This window comes from Falco rusticolus, chromosome 1 (genome assembly GCF_015220075.1).
Source record: "Falco rusticolus isolate bFalRus1 chromosome 1, bFalRus1.pri, whole genome shotgun sequence".
Lineage (NCBI taxonomy): Eukaryota > Metazoa > Chordata > Aves > Falconiformes > Falconidae > Falco > Falco rusticolus.
Window position 1 is genome coordinate 4,472,541 of NC_051187.1, and position 17,095 is coordinate 4,489,635.

The 17,095-nt window shown below is 39.7% G+C and overlaps 1 protein-coding gene across 16 annotated transcripts; it reads right to left on the reverse strand.

Annotated features, from left to right (window-relative positions):
* ZNF207 (zinc finger protein 207) lies at positions 1-16,335 on the reverse strand. Of its 16 annotated transcripts, XR_005107040.1 has the most exons (14): positions 16,125-16,335; positions 14,426-14,552; positions 13,858-13,996; positions 13,083-13,253; positions 12,320-12,395; positions 11,784-11,831; positions 9,379-9,479; positions 8,087-8,247; positions 7,165-7,257; positions 5,739-5,981; positions 4,871-5,033; positions 4,506-4,689; positions 4,202-4,281; positions 1-54 (listed from the first exon to the last, which is right to left on the reverse strand). XR_005107040.1 is itself a non-coding variant. In XM_037405828.1 (13 exons), exons 1-12 carry the CDS (start codon positions 16,163-16,165, stop codon positions 4,529-4,531), a joined length of 1,524 nt encoding a protein of 507 aa, XP_037261725.1. In that variant the 5' UTR covers positions 16,166-16,335; the 3' UTR covers positions 3,937-4,281; positions 4,506-4,528. The 16 variants fall into 16 exon arrangements, 15 of the variants coding, with proteins under 15 accessions (XP_037261725.1, XP_037261734.1, XP_037261714.1 ...); XM_037405828.1 differs by lacking the exon at positions 1-54 and having other exon boundaries at positions 3,937-4,281; XM_037405837.1 differs by lacking the exon at positions 1-54 and having other exon boundaries at positions 3,937-4,689; positions 13,083-13,250.
* Positions 16,336-17,095: the final 760 nt, after the last annotated feature.

Sequence of the window (17,095 nt, forward strand, 5' to 3'; positions counted from 1 at the left end):
TCAGACTGAACAGGGCAACACTGAGACTCTGCCTCAGCCTGTCCTATGGCAGGGCTATAGGAAGAAGAAAAATTTAAATTTTAGAAAAAACATGACCCAATTAAGTGAAAGACATGCATTCAAAGTTAACAAAATTCCAGTGATCAAGCAAACAAAAGAAAATGACTGCTATAGCACCTATCCTATTAGGCCCAAACAAAACTTTTTACAGCTGGTAGCTATTTCTGAATTGGACAGTTTGTTTTGCTTTGTATCTTGATCAATGGAACGTAAGTCAGTTGCTTTGGGGCATTTTTCCCATAACTGATAGTATTTACTGTACTAGTTCACAAAAAGTAGAGTTAAAGATTCCACCAGCCACTGAAAGTGTTGGCCCTCACCTTAGTATTTATGTAGAAGCTAGACCAGTACAATTATTAAGACATTTACTATTATTTTTAAGTGCCATTAGTTACCATTTTAAATTGCAGCCCCAGCTCATGGACTGATGTATCAGTCTCAATTTAGCTGGAGAGTCATAATGCCCTTCTTGCTGTTTATAAATCTGAAGTAACCTTGATACTTTTATTTTTTATCTTGTATGCAGAATTTTTATTCCTATAAAATAACTGCAGGTTATATATTCCATTCAATTTTATCCAAGCTTTAAGAAAGTTAAGATTCTATATAAGTACTGTTCAAGAGCTCCATATGCTAAAATAATTGCAGAAACCATAGAAGGCAGATGCAGCTGAATGTGTTTCTAGAAGCTTGTTATATTTTCCCATGCATGCACAGAGCGAGGAATAGTTAACCACTGAAATTATTACATATACATCCCAGCCTCAAATTTATTAGCACCTGAGAATCTCATCTGCAGAAGGAAAAAAATAATCCAAAAGTTCCAGAAGAAATTTTTAGTCCACATAAAATCTTGAAAATTTAGCTGGTTTATTTAAAGCAACCTTTGTCAAAGGCAGAAAGATGTTCTAAAGGCAGTACGAAACAGTCACATCAAGACTTCCGAAGAACCAGCCCAGGCTTTTCCAAGGTTCTTTCATGCCAGTCTCATCCCTTTTGCTCTAAAAATCACCCTCTGATAATTATTATTGAGACAAAGCATAAAATAATTTAGAACCTTTTAAACAAGTCCTAGATGCCATAAATTCCAAATATTTTGCTAAACATATTTTCCCACCTGTGCCTCAACATTTTTTTTGCAGCCTGTTTTTTTGTATTCAACATCTGCATTACATTCCAATTTAAAGACTGATCAAAACCCACCTGCAAGTTTTAATTTTATTGTAAGATCTGCCATGGCAAATTTAGGCAACAACTGAAAAATAAAGCTTCTGCCTACGTAATTGTATCACTAGAGTCCTGCAACAAATATATATCGATGTTTTTCTGCAATCTCTTGCAGAATCTTGGGAGAGATTAACCAAAGCACAAAGCTGTCTGCAAGCTGCGTTAATTAGGGATTTTGCTGGCACAACTATGTTGATTGAACTTTGTACTGTAAATGAAGCCTTTGCCTTTATACAAGCAATTACTACATTCAAAGTAGTTTTCCTCTTTTTGGAAAAATGCACCATAAATCCAACTCTCTGAACATTAAGAAGCAGTATCCACAGAAATGAAGGCAGGGACCAACAGAAACATACGCACTGAAATACCCGCCTGGTCACAGAAGAGTACACACAAGAGACACAAGAGTAACTAAAGCTAGCCACGTCACAGCTCTTACAGCACAGAAATGACAGAAGCAGGAAAGTAAGTATCCACATGAAAAATCATGGAAAAGTTGTTTACCTGCTTGTTGAAGATTATTAAAATACCATATAACTAATAAGTGGCAGTACTTAGTTGAGAGATTATCAAAACACGACTAAGGGAAGTGCCATCTTAAAATGCATCCAAACTATGTAGTATTAGCTACAAAATGGTACTACTATTGGAACAATGAGACATTCACTATTTAAAAGAGGGAAACTCTTAATTAATACAACTTGCAGAGTATGCTGAGTTAACAGTGCATGCAGTAAGGTTTTCAAGTATTTATCCCAGGAAAAGTAGGGGTCTGAAAACAACATACAGAAAGTTACAGAAAGACACCAAAGGAAGAAGGTATTTACTTTACTAGGGGCAGAAGGGCAAAGCATCCTTACAGCAGCAATATGATCTTCAGAAAAAGCAAGAAGTTCTGTAGTTTTAAAAGCAGAAGTTAAGATCAATTTATAATATATGAATTTTATGTGTAGTATTACAAAAAGCATGAATCTAAGACACTGTAAACATCTCTCCAGTGTTTTGTTATCATCCTTATTAGATAAACAGAAGAAAACCAGAGTATAAAAGCATTGCCTTAGCAAAACAGTTTTATCTGTTAGATTTATGTATAAAGCAAGATGAAGAGCTAACAGAAGATCTGACATTAAGGCCCATTCAGCACATTTGCAAGCCAAATACTGCACATCTGACAGGTGATCAGCAGATACCAGTGATCAGAGAGAACTGCTTCTCAACAGAGGCTTGGAGTTATGGTCTTAAAACTGCTCAACACTTCAGAACAAGTGCCTGACAATCCTTAATGTGTAAACTAAGGCCATTCAGCTGTAATCAGCCTGTACTGGATGCTTTTATGAGCTATTCCATGACCCCAGGTTTGAAGCTGAGAGACACCACATTATTTTAGCTGTACTGTATTTCTGGGCTATTAAGAGACAGTACAGAATAAAGCCACATGAAGTACTTAAGCGTGGCTAAAAAAACCCCAGGACTTTCAAGAAAAAGAGCCATAATGCTCAGTACTATAATTAAGTGAAGAAACTCCACCAACTACAAAAACATCTATGGAACAAACTGACACAAAAATACTGATAATCTTTCTAATTATCCTAAAAGAAGAGATATCCCCAGAAATTAAATTGCACAGATAAGGCTTGAGGCTGGAACATGTATTTAAAGTTGACCTGCAAATGAAAAATTAACAACTCCTTTTTTCCCCCGTTGTGAAGAGACCAGGGAAGCTCTCACTTCTCTCCAAAAAGCTTCCCTCTACATTTTCATTCTCATCAGAAATGTAGCACCCTAACACAGCATTGTTAAACATTCAGAGAATTATAACCTTGACAGTAATTTATCCCTCTACACTTATTAAGCGACTAATTCCTAAGGGGAAGACCTCTCTGATAACTGTAATTAGGAGAACTGATTAAAAAGGTCTCTTACTCTAGACACTGTCATTAAATGGCTCAAGAAACTCAGCCAACAGCCAGATCATAGCACAAAAAAAAAATCAGATGGCTCATCTTTTAGACTCTGCCGAGATCTGAAATTCCCAATATTTAAAGTAAAAGAAAGCATATAACATACTACTCTTGCCCTCTGCCTGTCTCTTTTATACACTGAGAAGGTCAAGCTACTTTTTCTCTTTTGCAGGTCAACTTCAATACAACATCAACTGGAAGTCACTCACCCATGTGACATGCACCTAAGCTTCTAGAAATCTTCATCTAAAAGGCTCCTGAAATTCATATGCATTTGCACATTAAAAAGAGTCAGTCAAAAGAGTGAACTAACAGGACACATCTGGCACTAGGATGTACCCTAGAGCAATCACTTTTACATCCTTCAAGTGCCAGACTAGAAATCCGTTTCAAATTTATTGAGGACAAGAAAGCACAAATAAAGAAACCTATGCATTAAGAAAAGTTACAACCAAGAGTTAGGATGTGCCTCCTGCAGCCTCATTTTTGAGGACTCAGTTAATAAGTGTACAGGTCTTTGTCTACTCAGATGTGCAGCTAAGGAGTCACTTAATTTTAGAATAAGTAGTTCAGATTTTATCAAAACAGCACCAATAACTGTGTTCATTACACCAACAGCTACCATGGCATGCATCTGTACAAACCTTTCAGGCAGTTGTCCACAGCTGGTCATGAATGAAAAGGCATATAAATTTTTCTCTTCTTTTATTACAATGAAGTTTATAACAGTACAGAAAAGTCACACGACCTTAGTGGGTCAGTTTACTTAAACCCTGAAACAGGAAGAACTCTAAATACATTAAATATTGTTACAAGTTCAGACTTAAATGTACAAGTAGTTGGGAACAGTTACAGCCCTCACCAACCTATGTTGGGGACATGAAGTCCAACAGCACTTGAAGTGCTGTGAAGGCATCATTTCACAAATAGCAACATAATGTTACAGAACTTGCCTTTAAGGTGGTATGTTCATGTAATTCCAGCGCCTTCACAATTTAACGAACCATATTTACTATACTTCACTTCTAAAAACCTAGATGAAACATGAAAAAGAAGCCATACAGTATAAATTGCAACATCAGGAAAAGTTCCTGTTATTATTCCAAATAATTTTTCCCGTGTAAAATAAGAATGTCCAATAGCTCCTTGCATGTGGGAAGATACTTATTTTTTTTTTTAAAGTCACAATGAAGCCTTAATTGACGGAAGCTCGGCTATATTAACAGCACAAGATGAGAAAAGGTTTAATCTCCAAACCTATTAGAGCGTGTGTAGTAGCATCAGTAGCGGCCACCTTGCGACATTACAGGAGGTCTCATGCCCATTGGAGGTCGAGGAGGTCCACTTTGGTAAGGGGGCACCATCGGAGGTCCCTGACCGTATGGGGGCATCGCTCCAGGAAGGTATCCTGGCATGCCCTGGTGATGAGCACCATACTGACCTATAAACAGAACATTTAAGATGCAAAGAAGATTTTTTTTTTATTTTTTTTTTAATAATGGGCAGAAGTTTCATTTTGTGAAAAGCTTCAAGCCCCTGCCAGTACATGCCACTGGGTTTTAAAAAAAGTTTATAGCCAAAACAAGTCTTTTCAAGAAAAGAAAGCTGGGAAACATGATTACCATGAGGTGGCATGGGAGGTCTCATTCCTTGTTGTTGTGGAGGAATTCCTGGCTGTGGTGGCATCATACCTCCAATTGGTCCAACTGGTGGATTACCCAAGGAAGCCTGTCCCGGCCGAGGAAGATTGCGCTGATATTTAGGCAACTGTGCCCTTCTCTCTTCCTAAAACCAGGAACAGACCACCATAACACATTGCAAGACTAAAAGCAAAGTAAATGAAAGTGTAACAAAGTAGATCACAGGTATTAGCTATTTCAACTTCCTTACAAGTTCAAAGACTGCTACTAGTAACAATACACAGTCCCGTTTGCATTTTCCCCCCCTTCCTTCAAAGTAACTGTTTAACACTGGCCAATTTATCATTCTGCATGCATTTCCTCCCTCCGCTGAGGAAAGCCTTTTTTTTCCTCCTTAACAAGCTGAAACAGCAAAGCCAAAATACAAATCTAAAGATACCTGAAGTTAAGGTTCATTTGTTTTATCCATAAATACGTACTTCTGACTGCTGTAAAAGCACCAAAACCACTTCAAACTTAAGCCTTCTGTCCTACACTCATTACCTACATCTATTTAACTTCCAAGCTTAACTCACACACTGAACAGAAGTCCAAATTATATTTTAAGTAATTTCCTATCACCAACAGAAATAAGGCTTAGATCTGCAGCAAGATCACTGCAACCTGCCAGCCATCGCTTTGCAACTGGAGAAGTTTTCTTGATGTGTGGTTCTGTTACATGAACTCTCCACAATTTGCACTTTCACTGTTATTAAGATACACATAACGCAGAGCATAGAAGTTCTATTTAATCAGCCCTATCAGCATAAACTGCATTTTTCAGGAAGACAATGAAAATATTTTAACTTACCAGTGATATATCCTCATCTGGATGGATCAACTTACTGGTTGCGCTGGTGGTTGTGAGGGTAGCAGGCTTACTTGTTATAGATGTAGCTGGTTTAGCAGCAGTACTGTTTGTCGTGCTAGTGGTTGAGGCTGTAGACTGCGTGTAAGCAGGGAATGTAGGTTTTGGGGGTTCTGTTGTTGTTGCAGGTGTAGAATTCAAAGGTTTGAAATCAGTACCAACTGGACCTGGAACAGCTGCTGCAGCCTGTGAAACACAGAGATAGATCAATATTTATTTCTCAAAGCGTAAGAAAACTTAAATGATGTCTGTTAGACCTCTGAAAGCTTCCAGTGAGATACGCAATTATAACAAGCTTGACAAAAGTAAACTTCAGCCTTATTGCATACTACAGCAACTGAAAACAAGACAAAATAAACCCCAGTATATACACATACACACACACACAAATTGGAAAGTCTACAATTTGCAGGTCAAAAGGCACAACTAGAAAAAAGGAACAACAACAAAACCCCCCCCCTATCAAAATTTTTAATCTCAAACACTGGTAAGTGTCTAAATCTTTCCTGAATCACTGGGTTTCTTTAAGAGCCTATTAGTATAAATTCATTGGACCTCACTAAATTATTAGCATACTTCAGCAACCATTAGTTTAAAGTACAGCTCAAAATGTTAGTATTCATTATAATTAGGTATTTAAGAAATGTTTTCATTCAATATTTAAGAAACCTCTGTTGGGTCTGGGTTTTTGTTTTAAGTGTTCTCTCTATGAAAACACCGCAATATTTTCAGAGTACTATTGTCTCTATAAATCTTTAGCCTCGCCTGTAAATGATCAGCTGAAGGCAGATGAGGTTCACTAGATTCCAGCATCTCATCTTTCCTGCTTTCTTAGATTAAAACTGTTAAGACGAGAAAAGTTTGCTTCACCAAGCTTTCTCTGAAGATGCAGCGATCTCCAAAGCAAGCTTTAATTATGAGAGAATGCTTGTTTCTAGTCACTGCACATTTACAATTACCTGAACTTTCCAATTAAAACAAAGTATTTCAATTTTTTGCACACAACGCACATTACAAAATTCCCTACGTTATGATGTACCATATTAAACAACAAACTAAAAAGCCTTCACCATGCATCAAGCTAACCACTGCCCACTAAAATGCATTTAACTGCTTTCATGCTTTTTTAACCCTTTAGAACCAGGATGTAACATTTCATTCTTTTACACTAAGAAAATTGGGCACTTTGACATGCTTATTTCTAGTAAGATGCAACTCACAATCAAGGACTCTGCAGTTTTCCCAGCTAAACATAATCAGGAATATAACAGAAATTATCTGAAGATGTTTAGTCAATTTTAGCTTTTACAGAACGGTCCAAAGGGTTAAGTTGCAAAGCAATTTGTTTTAACTGTGACTTCCTGCGTACTTGTGCTGTGCTAGGAAACAGAGCGTTAGAAGATGCTGACAGACTTTCTGAATTGGAGGAAGCTGTACTTGAGCTTGTGACAGGTGTCCCCATCTGTAGCATAAAAGAAAGGAAACAGTGAAAAGTCTCCAAACAAATGGGTGGAAAGTATCCAGATGAAAGGATTTCTTATGCTCAAGTCCTTTCTTATGAAAGGACTATGGTTTTGTAAACAACTACCTTCCCTGCAGAAGTCCAAAATGCAAATAGTACACTACGAAGTTTTCTGCAACATACTTGAAAGTAAGTAAAAACTTCACAGCTTATACACAAGAGAAATCAAAAGGTAGAGGTCACAAGCCACTATCCATTCCCCACTTCCCTCCCCAAAACACTTAGAATTTTTACTACCCTAACTTACTCCTGAACGTTATTTAAAGCAAAAAAACTCCTAATTCAGGAAACGTTTAACAGGACTACAGAATAAATTAAGTTAGTCCATCTATCAGTAGAAATTACTGATCATCTATCAGTAAAAATATTATGAAAAGAACAGGAGAGAACAAGTCACATCAAGATCTACACTTTGGAAATTTCCAGTGATGTTCTAGGCAATCAGAGTCCTGTAGCTAACAGATCCCTTCACCCACCCAAAGCACCCTTAATAAATGACAAACTAAAGGGATTAAGCAAAGTTTTGCCTACTCCTTTCTTCCCCCCATGGTTACAGAACTTCTGTCTGGTTTCATTGCTGTTGTAAGACAAACAAAACAACCTTTCAAAATTAATTCAAGCACTACACTGAATTAAACTTAGAATCAACACAAGTAAGAAACTTAACCCGTCATTTCTTGGGCCTCCTTGATAATAAAGAATAGACACTGTTGACACAGGGGCAATTTGAAGAATATAACAATAGCTTCCAGGTTATGAGATACCTTACCTGCCCCGCACTTGGGAAGAGTGGTTTAGTAACTGGAGGCTGGGGGGTAGGTGCTGATGCAGCAGGAGCTGGAGGCCTGTTAAGAATGCCTGGTGCTGTAACAGGCTGTGCTTGTGTCATTGGAGGCATCCCAGGACGAGGACCAACAGGCGGTGGCATACCTACAAACCACAAAGATCTGGTTAAAAATCAGGCTGAAGGAAGAGTATTCCTTTAGAGGATTCTGTTCACAGTGTTTCTTAAAACAGTGTCTCCCCAAAGGAAGATGGATTTTTAAGGCAACAGGAAAATAAAACGTGACAAAGGGTATCACCAGCAGTCACCAATAAATGTCCATGCATAGGCAATAACCTCAAACACTTCAGAGCAATACTGAATTAAGTTGTATTTTATAGTACAGCTTCAATGATGGAAGTTTATACTCTCAGTAAATCAACACAATTAACACAGTAACTGTTTCCAACACACTGTGCCTATGCTTCCAAGTGCATGGATAAGACTTATAAGATGCAGCCATCACGAACCGTACCAGAACTTTGACCATAGTAACACAAATTAGCTTTGCTGTGGGTCTTTAGCACAGTGCAACAGTAACACAGGGCTACTTTTTGTAGCCTATCACCACAATACATGCACTTCTTACACGTGAGGCTCTAGGAGAGGTTCAGAGATGGGAAGTTAACAGCTTGCGTGAGTTCCCATCATATTACTGTGCAGGATAACTAGGCTGTAACTGTCCTACTGGCTTGCCTCCTCCTCCAGTAAGAAATACAGGGAAACCTGCTAACCTCAAGCTGTCACAGCACAGCTGCTGCTCAGGTGGAACACCCTCAAAACTTAATGCTGCTTAATCAATAAACATCTCTTCTAGCCATGGTTAAGACACCAACATTTCAGTTCGTTTCTTCACACAGCAGGTTTACTTGGGTATACCACCAACATTTTTTCTCATTTCCTACATTTTCAATCACTACAATTTTTCAGCTGCAGCCACAGACATCAAAAAAAGGGATTAAGAGAGACTTGGCAATACAAAAGCCAGAGAAAGTGCAACAGGAAGAGTTAACTACATTCTGGCTTTTACCTTCACAATGGTACCAAACACAGATAATTCTTAATAATCAAAAGCCATAAATCAAGCCCTTCACCTACGCACAAAAGAGTGGCTTCTGTGGCAATCAATCCACACCAAGGTGGTGCATAAGTCTGTATATTCTTTATATAAATCCTAAATATAAGTGCAAATAAATAAATAAGTAAATAAATAATAAAAAAAAAAAATTAGCTCTCACCATAGTACGAGTTCGACAACCCTGACCTACCTGGTGGCATACCAGGCATAAGAGGTGGTATTCCTGGCCCAGGAGGCATCATTCCACCCATTGGCATCATCCTATGAAACAGAAAATGAGCACTGGTATGAACACTCATGATAAACCATTAAGACAATTGGCACATACCTGTATTAGATAAAAAAATTACAGTAAAGAATTTCAAGAACCTCCAGAGGCAACTGAAAACCAGCTGACTCCTCAGTTGGAAATGTTTTTGCACAACAAGGGAAAAAAAAAACCAACTACTAAAAAAGCCAAAAAAACCACCCCAAACCCACCAAAACCAAGAATACCCCTCTCCAAACACTTTTCATTTGAACTTTAATTCCTAAAGCTTTCACTTCCACTATTATCAGAGGTCCAAAACTGGTGTCTCCCTTGAAATCTACTTCAGGCTACTAGTTTCAGCAGTTACAAGAATCCGATTTCAGTATACTCTCAGAAAATTTGAAAGGAGGAAAAACAGCTAACTCCAATCACATTAAAACACTGTACATCTGCTGTTACTCCTTTCTGACACCACAAGTCCACTACTGGTTATAGCACCCTCCTGCTATTTTAACATATTCTCCTTCCTCCAGTCAATGGCAGACAACCCAAATCTATAAAAATATCCAGAAAATACTGATAAAAGCAGAGACCACAGCATAAGAAAGCCTCTGGAGTTTTAATTACAGTAAATATTCCCTACACTAAGGATAGAAAAGTGGGATTTTAATTATTTTTTTTAATGACAAATCCTCATTATGGCATGTTTTTCCTTTATATTAAAAACAAGTTGTTGGGGTTTTTTTTCCCTTGCTGCCGATTCTTGGAGAAAAAAATTGCTCTGTATTTCCTCACAGAAAGGTGGCATCTAAACAACTCCTCTTATCCTTATCTACTAAACCATACTACAAATGAATACATGTTCCCCCACCTAAACCATACATACAACCCTTAATATAAGCAAATTCCTCCCGCACAGGGCTGCAACTCCATAAAAATTAAGCTGTCTACAATACTAAATACTTCTAAATTGGGAAGCTATAGATGAATAGGTATGATTCCTCCACAGGGAACAAACCAAGTTTGCTTAAATTTTCCAGACACTCAAAGCCAGATCAGGGAAACAAAATAAAGGAATGCTTATTACTTTAGTTAGCAAAATAAGCAGATATGTAGCCGCCAAATGCACACCAAACCCCCACTAAGAAGTAGTTTCTATTTGTATGACAAAGTCAAGATACCTTCACCATTCCTGTTTCAAAAATCGAAAGAACTCATCATGAGCAGGCAGGCATTCATTCTGCAAAGCAAACGGCTACCCAGTCTTACTTTTATTCTCAACTTGTCTACCACTGCTACAAAAGAAAACCAAAGCAGCAGCAGTAATGACTGGGAACACTGTACCATCAACCCTTTTCTGGGTTAATGGTTGGAGAAGGCAAAGTCAGTCTTGCCACCCATTCTGACAACCATCAGTTGGGGGGGGGGGGGGGGGGGAGAAAAAAAAAGAAAAAAAAAGTGCTGGATGCTTGCTGCCTGCTGCTCCCAGAAAGATGACTTTCAGAGAAACTGCAGGGATAGTACTAGAACTAGTGCCACACTAAAACCTAAAGTTGCTTCCTAGGTCCCTAGGTCCTAATTCTTCTTTACTTATTTTTTGTAAAAGATCATCACGTTAAGTAAGCAAAACTTTAGATTAAACTATCATAATGCAACACACACCACCTCCTCCCCGCAAATGGAAGCGCAGTGAATTTTTTGCAAATTAGTCTGTGTCTTTTACTAGATGGTATTACATTCACCTCAAGCTAACAGAGTTTAAGAAAGACTAAGCACCAGCAAGCCTGCTAAAACTCAGCTCAGTTTCCACCCAGGAAAACCAGTCATGACGAGCATCCACATGATGTTCAACTACAACATGATTTTTAAATTCAAAGACTATTAGAACAGTATTTGTGTCACCAAAGAGAGCAACCTTTAAGAGTGAACTTCAGAACTTAGAAACAAAGTTCCTGCAGTATGTCCTGCAGTGTAAAGGTTCAAGCACATGGAGCTGTACTCTGCTTCAAGAGAGGCTGTAAGTGCCTAAGGGTCTATTTGGTTAATATTTTGTAGAATGCATTTCTCCTATTATATAGCTTTGTAATATTCATTTAGCTAAAGCATAAAAACTTCAGATATTATAATATAATGTGTATAATTATATTATAATAATATAATGTGTATAATTATAATAACAAAACCTAACCAGACATCTCCCCCAAATTCTTAGGCAATATTCAGAGGTTTTCAGTAAGACAATTTCAAGTTTATCAAAGACACGACATAAAATGGCATAATGAATGTACCTAGAATTACATTAATGAGATGCTTACATGTTTCCACCACAAAATGACTGCATGTATTTTCTCTGTTGATGTAATCTGTGAAAATTTATGACAAAATCAAAAATCTAACTGTGATTTTCCAAATACATTGTGATAGGGTATGGTGTCACCCCCAAACAAACATAAAAACCAACATCTTACTTTTGCCCAAAATACCAGAATTTAAACTATCCAGTATCTTTTCCTGTTAGGCTGATGACTGATAACCAGGTGCACAACATACGTGCAACATACAAAGAAACAGGGTTCACAGGAGGCTCTAAACCAACACAACAAAACTTTAAATTATTATACTACTACTCAGTAAAGTTAGGAGAAAGGCAGCATACTTTATACATAAACTCAGAGTTTGGTCATATTTTTAATGTTGGTTTACAGCCATCCAGTTCTTTGGTGAGCCTTTATATTAAGGTTACAGGGTTCACAGGTTCCTATGTACATTTTCCTAATTAGCCTTACTTTTTCTGTTACAGTTTAAAATGCACAGTACGAACATGTAATATTAAGTCTTTCTTGCTACTCACCCAGGTGGCATTCCAGGCATAACTGGAGGCATTCCAGGCATCATAGGTGGAACACCTGCCATTAATGGTGGTATACCTTAAAAGAAAAATAAATTTTAAACAACTCTGACAACACACAGTTGCTAACAAATGTCATCTAATAAATTTAGACTGGAAAAAATGCTTTGCAGGAGCTCCAAAAGATTGATTTTTGAAATAACACTGCTTACAAACAATGCAATATAAAAGATCATCTGCAAATCTGACTTAAGATTCATTGTATCAGCCCTGCGAGACTGTGTAAGTTTTCTCAGTAGTCTCCAAAGAACATGCCTTATCATTACACAAAACGAGACCAGTTTTCGCTCACTGTCATTGATCAAAATTCTCTCCTCGATATATTTGTTGCCTGTGTATAAACTGCCTGTTCGGTGTCAGCAGTCTCTAGATAGATATATGCCAGGCTTTCTGCTGTTTCCAGAATCTCGCTACAAAATACCACCACCAAGTATCACTGGTAGACTTATGTTTAAAGTACAAATCTGTCTTACCACCATATTCCTTCAATCTAGGTGCAAGTATTAGGTGTCTTCATCTACTTCACAAAGGAAGACATGCACACACACAGAAGGGGCAAGAAAAAGAAGAAACTGCTTAAGTGCACCTCACAAAACTATTCTGTGACCTCTACCACCCAGCGTTAGAAAGGCCAGATTAATTCTCCAGTATATAAGCAGCAAATTGAGTTTCTATTCAGCTTTTTAGCATTGAAACACCATCTCACCTGGAGGCATCCCTGGTGCACCTGGCACAGGAGGCAAACCTGGTTGTGCCATTGGGGGAACATACCCCTGCTGTGGCTGAACTTGCTGGGGTTGAAATGAAGTTGAAGCTGCAGATTCATCATCTTCATATTCATCCGAATCATCCTGTTGTTTCTTTTTCTGGCTCTCTGCTAAAGAGTACAATGGTCAGACTGAAGGCAAATTATATTCTATGAAATTAGTTTTGTCTGGTGTATTCTAGTTGGAATGAAAAACATAAAATTCAAATCTTCTCTGCGTGTTCAACAATTCATAGAATTACAAAGATGAAAAACTATGTGAGCCTACCTATACATACAAATAACAAAGGCAAAGAAAGTGACACACTGTAATAACCCTCAACATACATGGGGGTCTTCGTTCATATGGCAGCGTCATGCTGTCCAGAATAAACCAAAACAATTCAAACAAAGGTATACTTTAAGAGCAAAGAAATCAAGTATTTGGGTGTCATCAAGGCTTCTATCACCCCAGGCCTTTCCTCACCTTACCCTCAAAAATAAGAACATGATCACAACAATCATTAGATAATTATTATAGCTGCACTGGCATGCAGCTACTTTTGAACAGGAAAAGAAAAATCTCTCTCAACCTACGTGACTGGCAAATGTCTAGAGCTGCAGTCAGAATGCATTAAACCCAACCCTTACCCCGCTCAGAAGTGAGGCCTCTACCACACAGCTTAGCATTAGTACGAAGCAGACTAGGGAAATAACTAGCTAGATTACACTTTACCCTGAGTTTTTTGTTCAAGTAACCTCCTTCGTTCCTCCATATCTTTTTCTGGAATGCCCTCCATGCCATAGATTTCCAGTTCAATATCCGTTCTTCCAGGAATAGCATTTGGAACAGCATCTATTGTTTCTTTATGTACCTAAAGTGGAAAAGAAAAAGTCTTTCTAACCACAATTCATGTTAAGATTCTATGTGTTCTTCAGCCAGTTCACGATAGAAAAGGAATATCCTTAATGGGAAGAATCTCTCTGACCAAGTATTTTCCTGGTATGTGCTTCCCAATCACTAAGATTAACTTCTAAAACTTTATATAAACTTATCTCCTGAACACCAGGACAATACAATTCCTTCACTCCTCCCACACCCCAAAAATGATAGCAGAGATCTCTACTGCATACTCTCTGTATGACTGCTGACACAGCAGGACTCCTGATTTGGAAACAGGCCACTTGTGTGTTTTTCTCATCAGTTTTTAAGACTCTGGAATGCCCCCAACCCCCCACCTTTACTATTAATTCCAATTCTAGAAACTGTCAAGAAAAGCTTATATAAGCCTAAAACCTCTTACCTGCATGCAATGTATAGCTAAACCAGGTCCTGTATACAGTTTCTTATGACATATATGGCATTTAAAGTGCTTTGCTTTTTGATGCTGTATAAGGATTTTTTCATCATCAAAATCCCTGTTACAATACCTATTGAAGACTGTTAAGGAAATATAGAAACTTGAAAGTGACCTTCTATATAACACTAAGCTAATTTGCATCACTGATTTGTCCTAAAGCAAAAAAAAAAAAAAAAAAACCCAACCAAAAAACCCACCACACAAAACAAAAACCAAAAGTATAGGGAGCACCTCTGAGCATCCTAAGCATGACAAATATTTCACGGAAGTCTGAAACCAAACCCCCCCCCCCCAGCATCCAGCATTTCCCTCTGCATAGATATCAAACTGGTAAGATGTGTGCAGGCAATCAGAATCACCATTCGATCCCATATCCTTTGACACATGCTTTTCAAGTCCTAGTTTTTTTTCAAGTGGACTCATACCTTCTCGGCATACATATAGATTAAAATAAAGTTGCTAAAGCACTGAAGGAGAAATAAGACTTGAAATCCATAAAAGGTAAGTGATGCTAAATACTTATAAGTGCCTATTTAATAACAAGTATGAGTAACTAACATTTATAAAACATAAAAAAAGTTTAAAATAAAAATTCCTTTCTTTTTTCACTTATCCAGCTACCAACTCTTATGACACTGCATAATTTACTGCTGTCGTTAAAGATTTTTTTATTTCTAAACAGATTATAAGCAAAGAACTTTCTGGACATCTATGTGACAGAAGAGACAAACTGCGATTTCCTTTCTGGCAGGTCGGCATTAATATTTCAGCAAACACTCCACACATATCCTCCTAAGTGAGACAAATAGACATTTGTTATTTATTAGCGGTTCCTTTTTAATACAATGTGTGTCTTGCATCCCTCACACTAAAGTAACTGAAACTAATATGGGTAGTAGGACAGATGCCTTCCAACACGAAACGGTAAAAGATCTCAGAGCAACTTATAAATTCCTTTATTAAACAATTTCAGACCGGGCAAAAACATTTTAGCACTCGAAAAGATAAAACTGTAATCACCCCCCAACACAAAGCAGATTCTAAAGGAGTGATCGAAGATACTGAGATATCTGAGAAATTATAACTACTTTGATGCAACAATTGCAATTTGAAAGCCGCCCCCAGCCAAGAAAAAAAAAAAAGTTTTAAAAAAAGTGTCTTAACTACACCCGCCCCAATACTTCTTGAAAAACTATTATTGTATTCCGCTAACATCCTTCCCCCCGGGGGCTAAAGAGTGTTCTCCATTTTGTCCACGATCCCGACAATCCGCCACCGGAGCGCCAGAGCCAGCCGGCCGGGAAGCTGCAGCCTGCTCCGGCTTCACGGATCGGACGAGGCCGAGGCCTCAAGTGAGAGAGGCGGAAACGGACGGACTAGGCCGCGCGAGGGGGAGGGGGGGCGGGGCAGAGGAAGGGCACGGACCAGGCCCCATCCCCGCGCTGAAGAGCACAGAAATGGGACAACACCAAGCACGGAGCCAAATCGTGACGGACGTGGAGAGGAGGAATGAGCCCCGTCCCAGGAGAGCGAGCAGCCCAGGGGAGAACGGGATAGAACGGAACCGAGACGCGACCGAGCCAGGCCGCTCCCCTCCCCCACTCAACGCCCCACACCCGCCTCATCCCACAGAGAAGGATACCAGCACCAAGGCTTCAGCTGCTTCTTCTTCTTACGGCCCATGGCAGCGGCGCCCCCAACTCACACAGAAAGGAGACAGCCGAGCTCTTCCCCCGCGAGCCGCAACGCCCACAGCAGCCTCCTCAGAGAAGGGAGCGAGCAGACATAAAATGGCCGCCACGGTCCCGCCTGGCGCCACCGCCTCCGAGCTCCCAGCCTGCACCGCGGCTCGGCGGGAGGGAGTGCCCACGTGACGGGCTCCCGGCGGTCCCGGCCGCCTCTCGGCCGCTCCCATCGTGCCTCGCGGTGGCGCGCCGCCGCCATTTTGTTTCAGGCGCTACCGCGGGTTGGGGTTTCTGAGGCACCTGGCAGGGTTTCTTGTCTCCACGTTTAATGTGAAGGAGAAATTGGGTTTTTTTTCCCCACGACAGCTGAGGGGGCAAGCGGCCTGTATCCCTTCAACAGGCCGCTCTGCGCAGTGTTTTGGTGGTTATCACCTGTGTCCATGTAGGTGGCTCGTTGATGGGGAGGCCTTGAGGTGTGGGGGAGCATGGTGCTCCGGGAGCACTGTAAAGTTGGCTTTGCCCTGCAGAGCCTCCCGTGCCTGCGCCCCGTTACATCCCATTGGGGTGCTTGTCAGCCTCCATACACTTCTGGCTCTGGAGTGCCCAGACCTGTAGGCTTCCTGCAGCGGCCCTGCCGCAGGTTGGTGGGGAGAGCAGCTCCCCACCCGCGGGGCTGGGCTGCGAGAACTGCCTGTCACGGGGCTGAGCTAACAAATGTACTGTTTTAACAGGGGAAAAAAAGTATTTCAGAAACAAGAGTAGGCTTTTTAAAAACGTGACACAGCTAATCCTGTCAAATGTGATTTGAGCGGGTCCTGCCATCGAGTCAGCGAACAGCTGCTGAAGGGTGACCTGTACCGACACCGCTACCACCGCTCCACGTTGCTTTCTCCAGTGCGTTACACTGCGGCGCTGCAGCAGCGCAGGC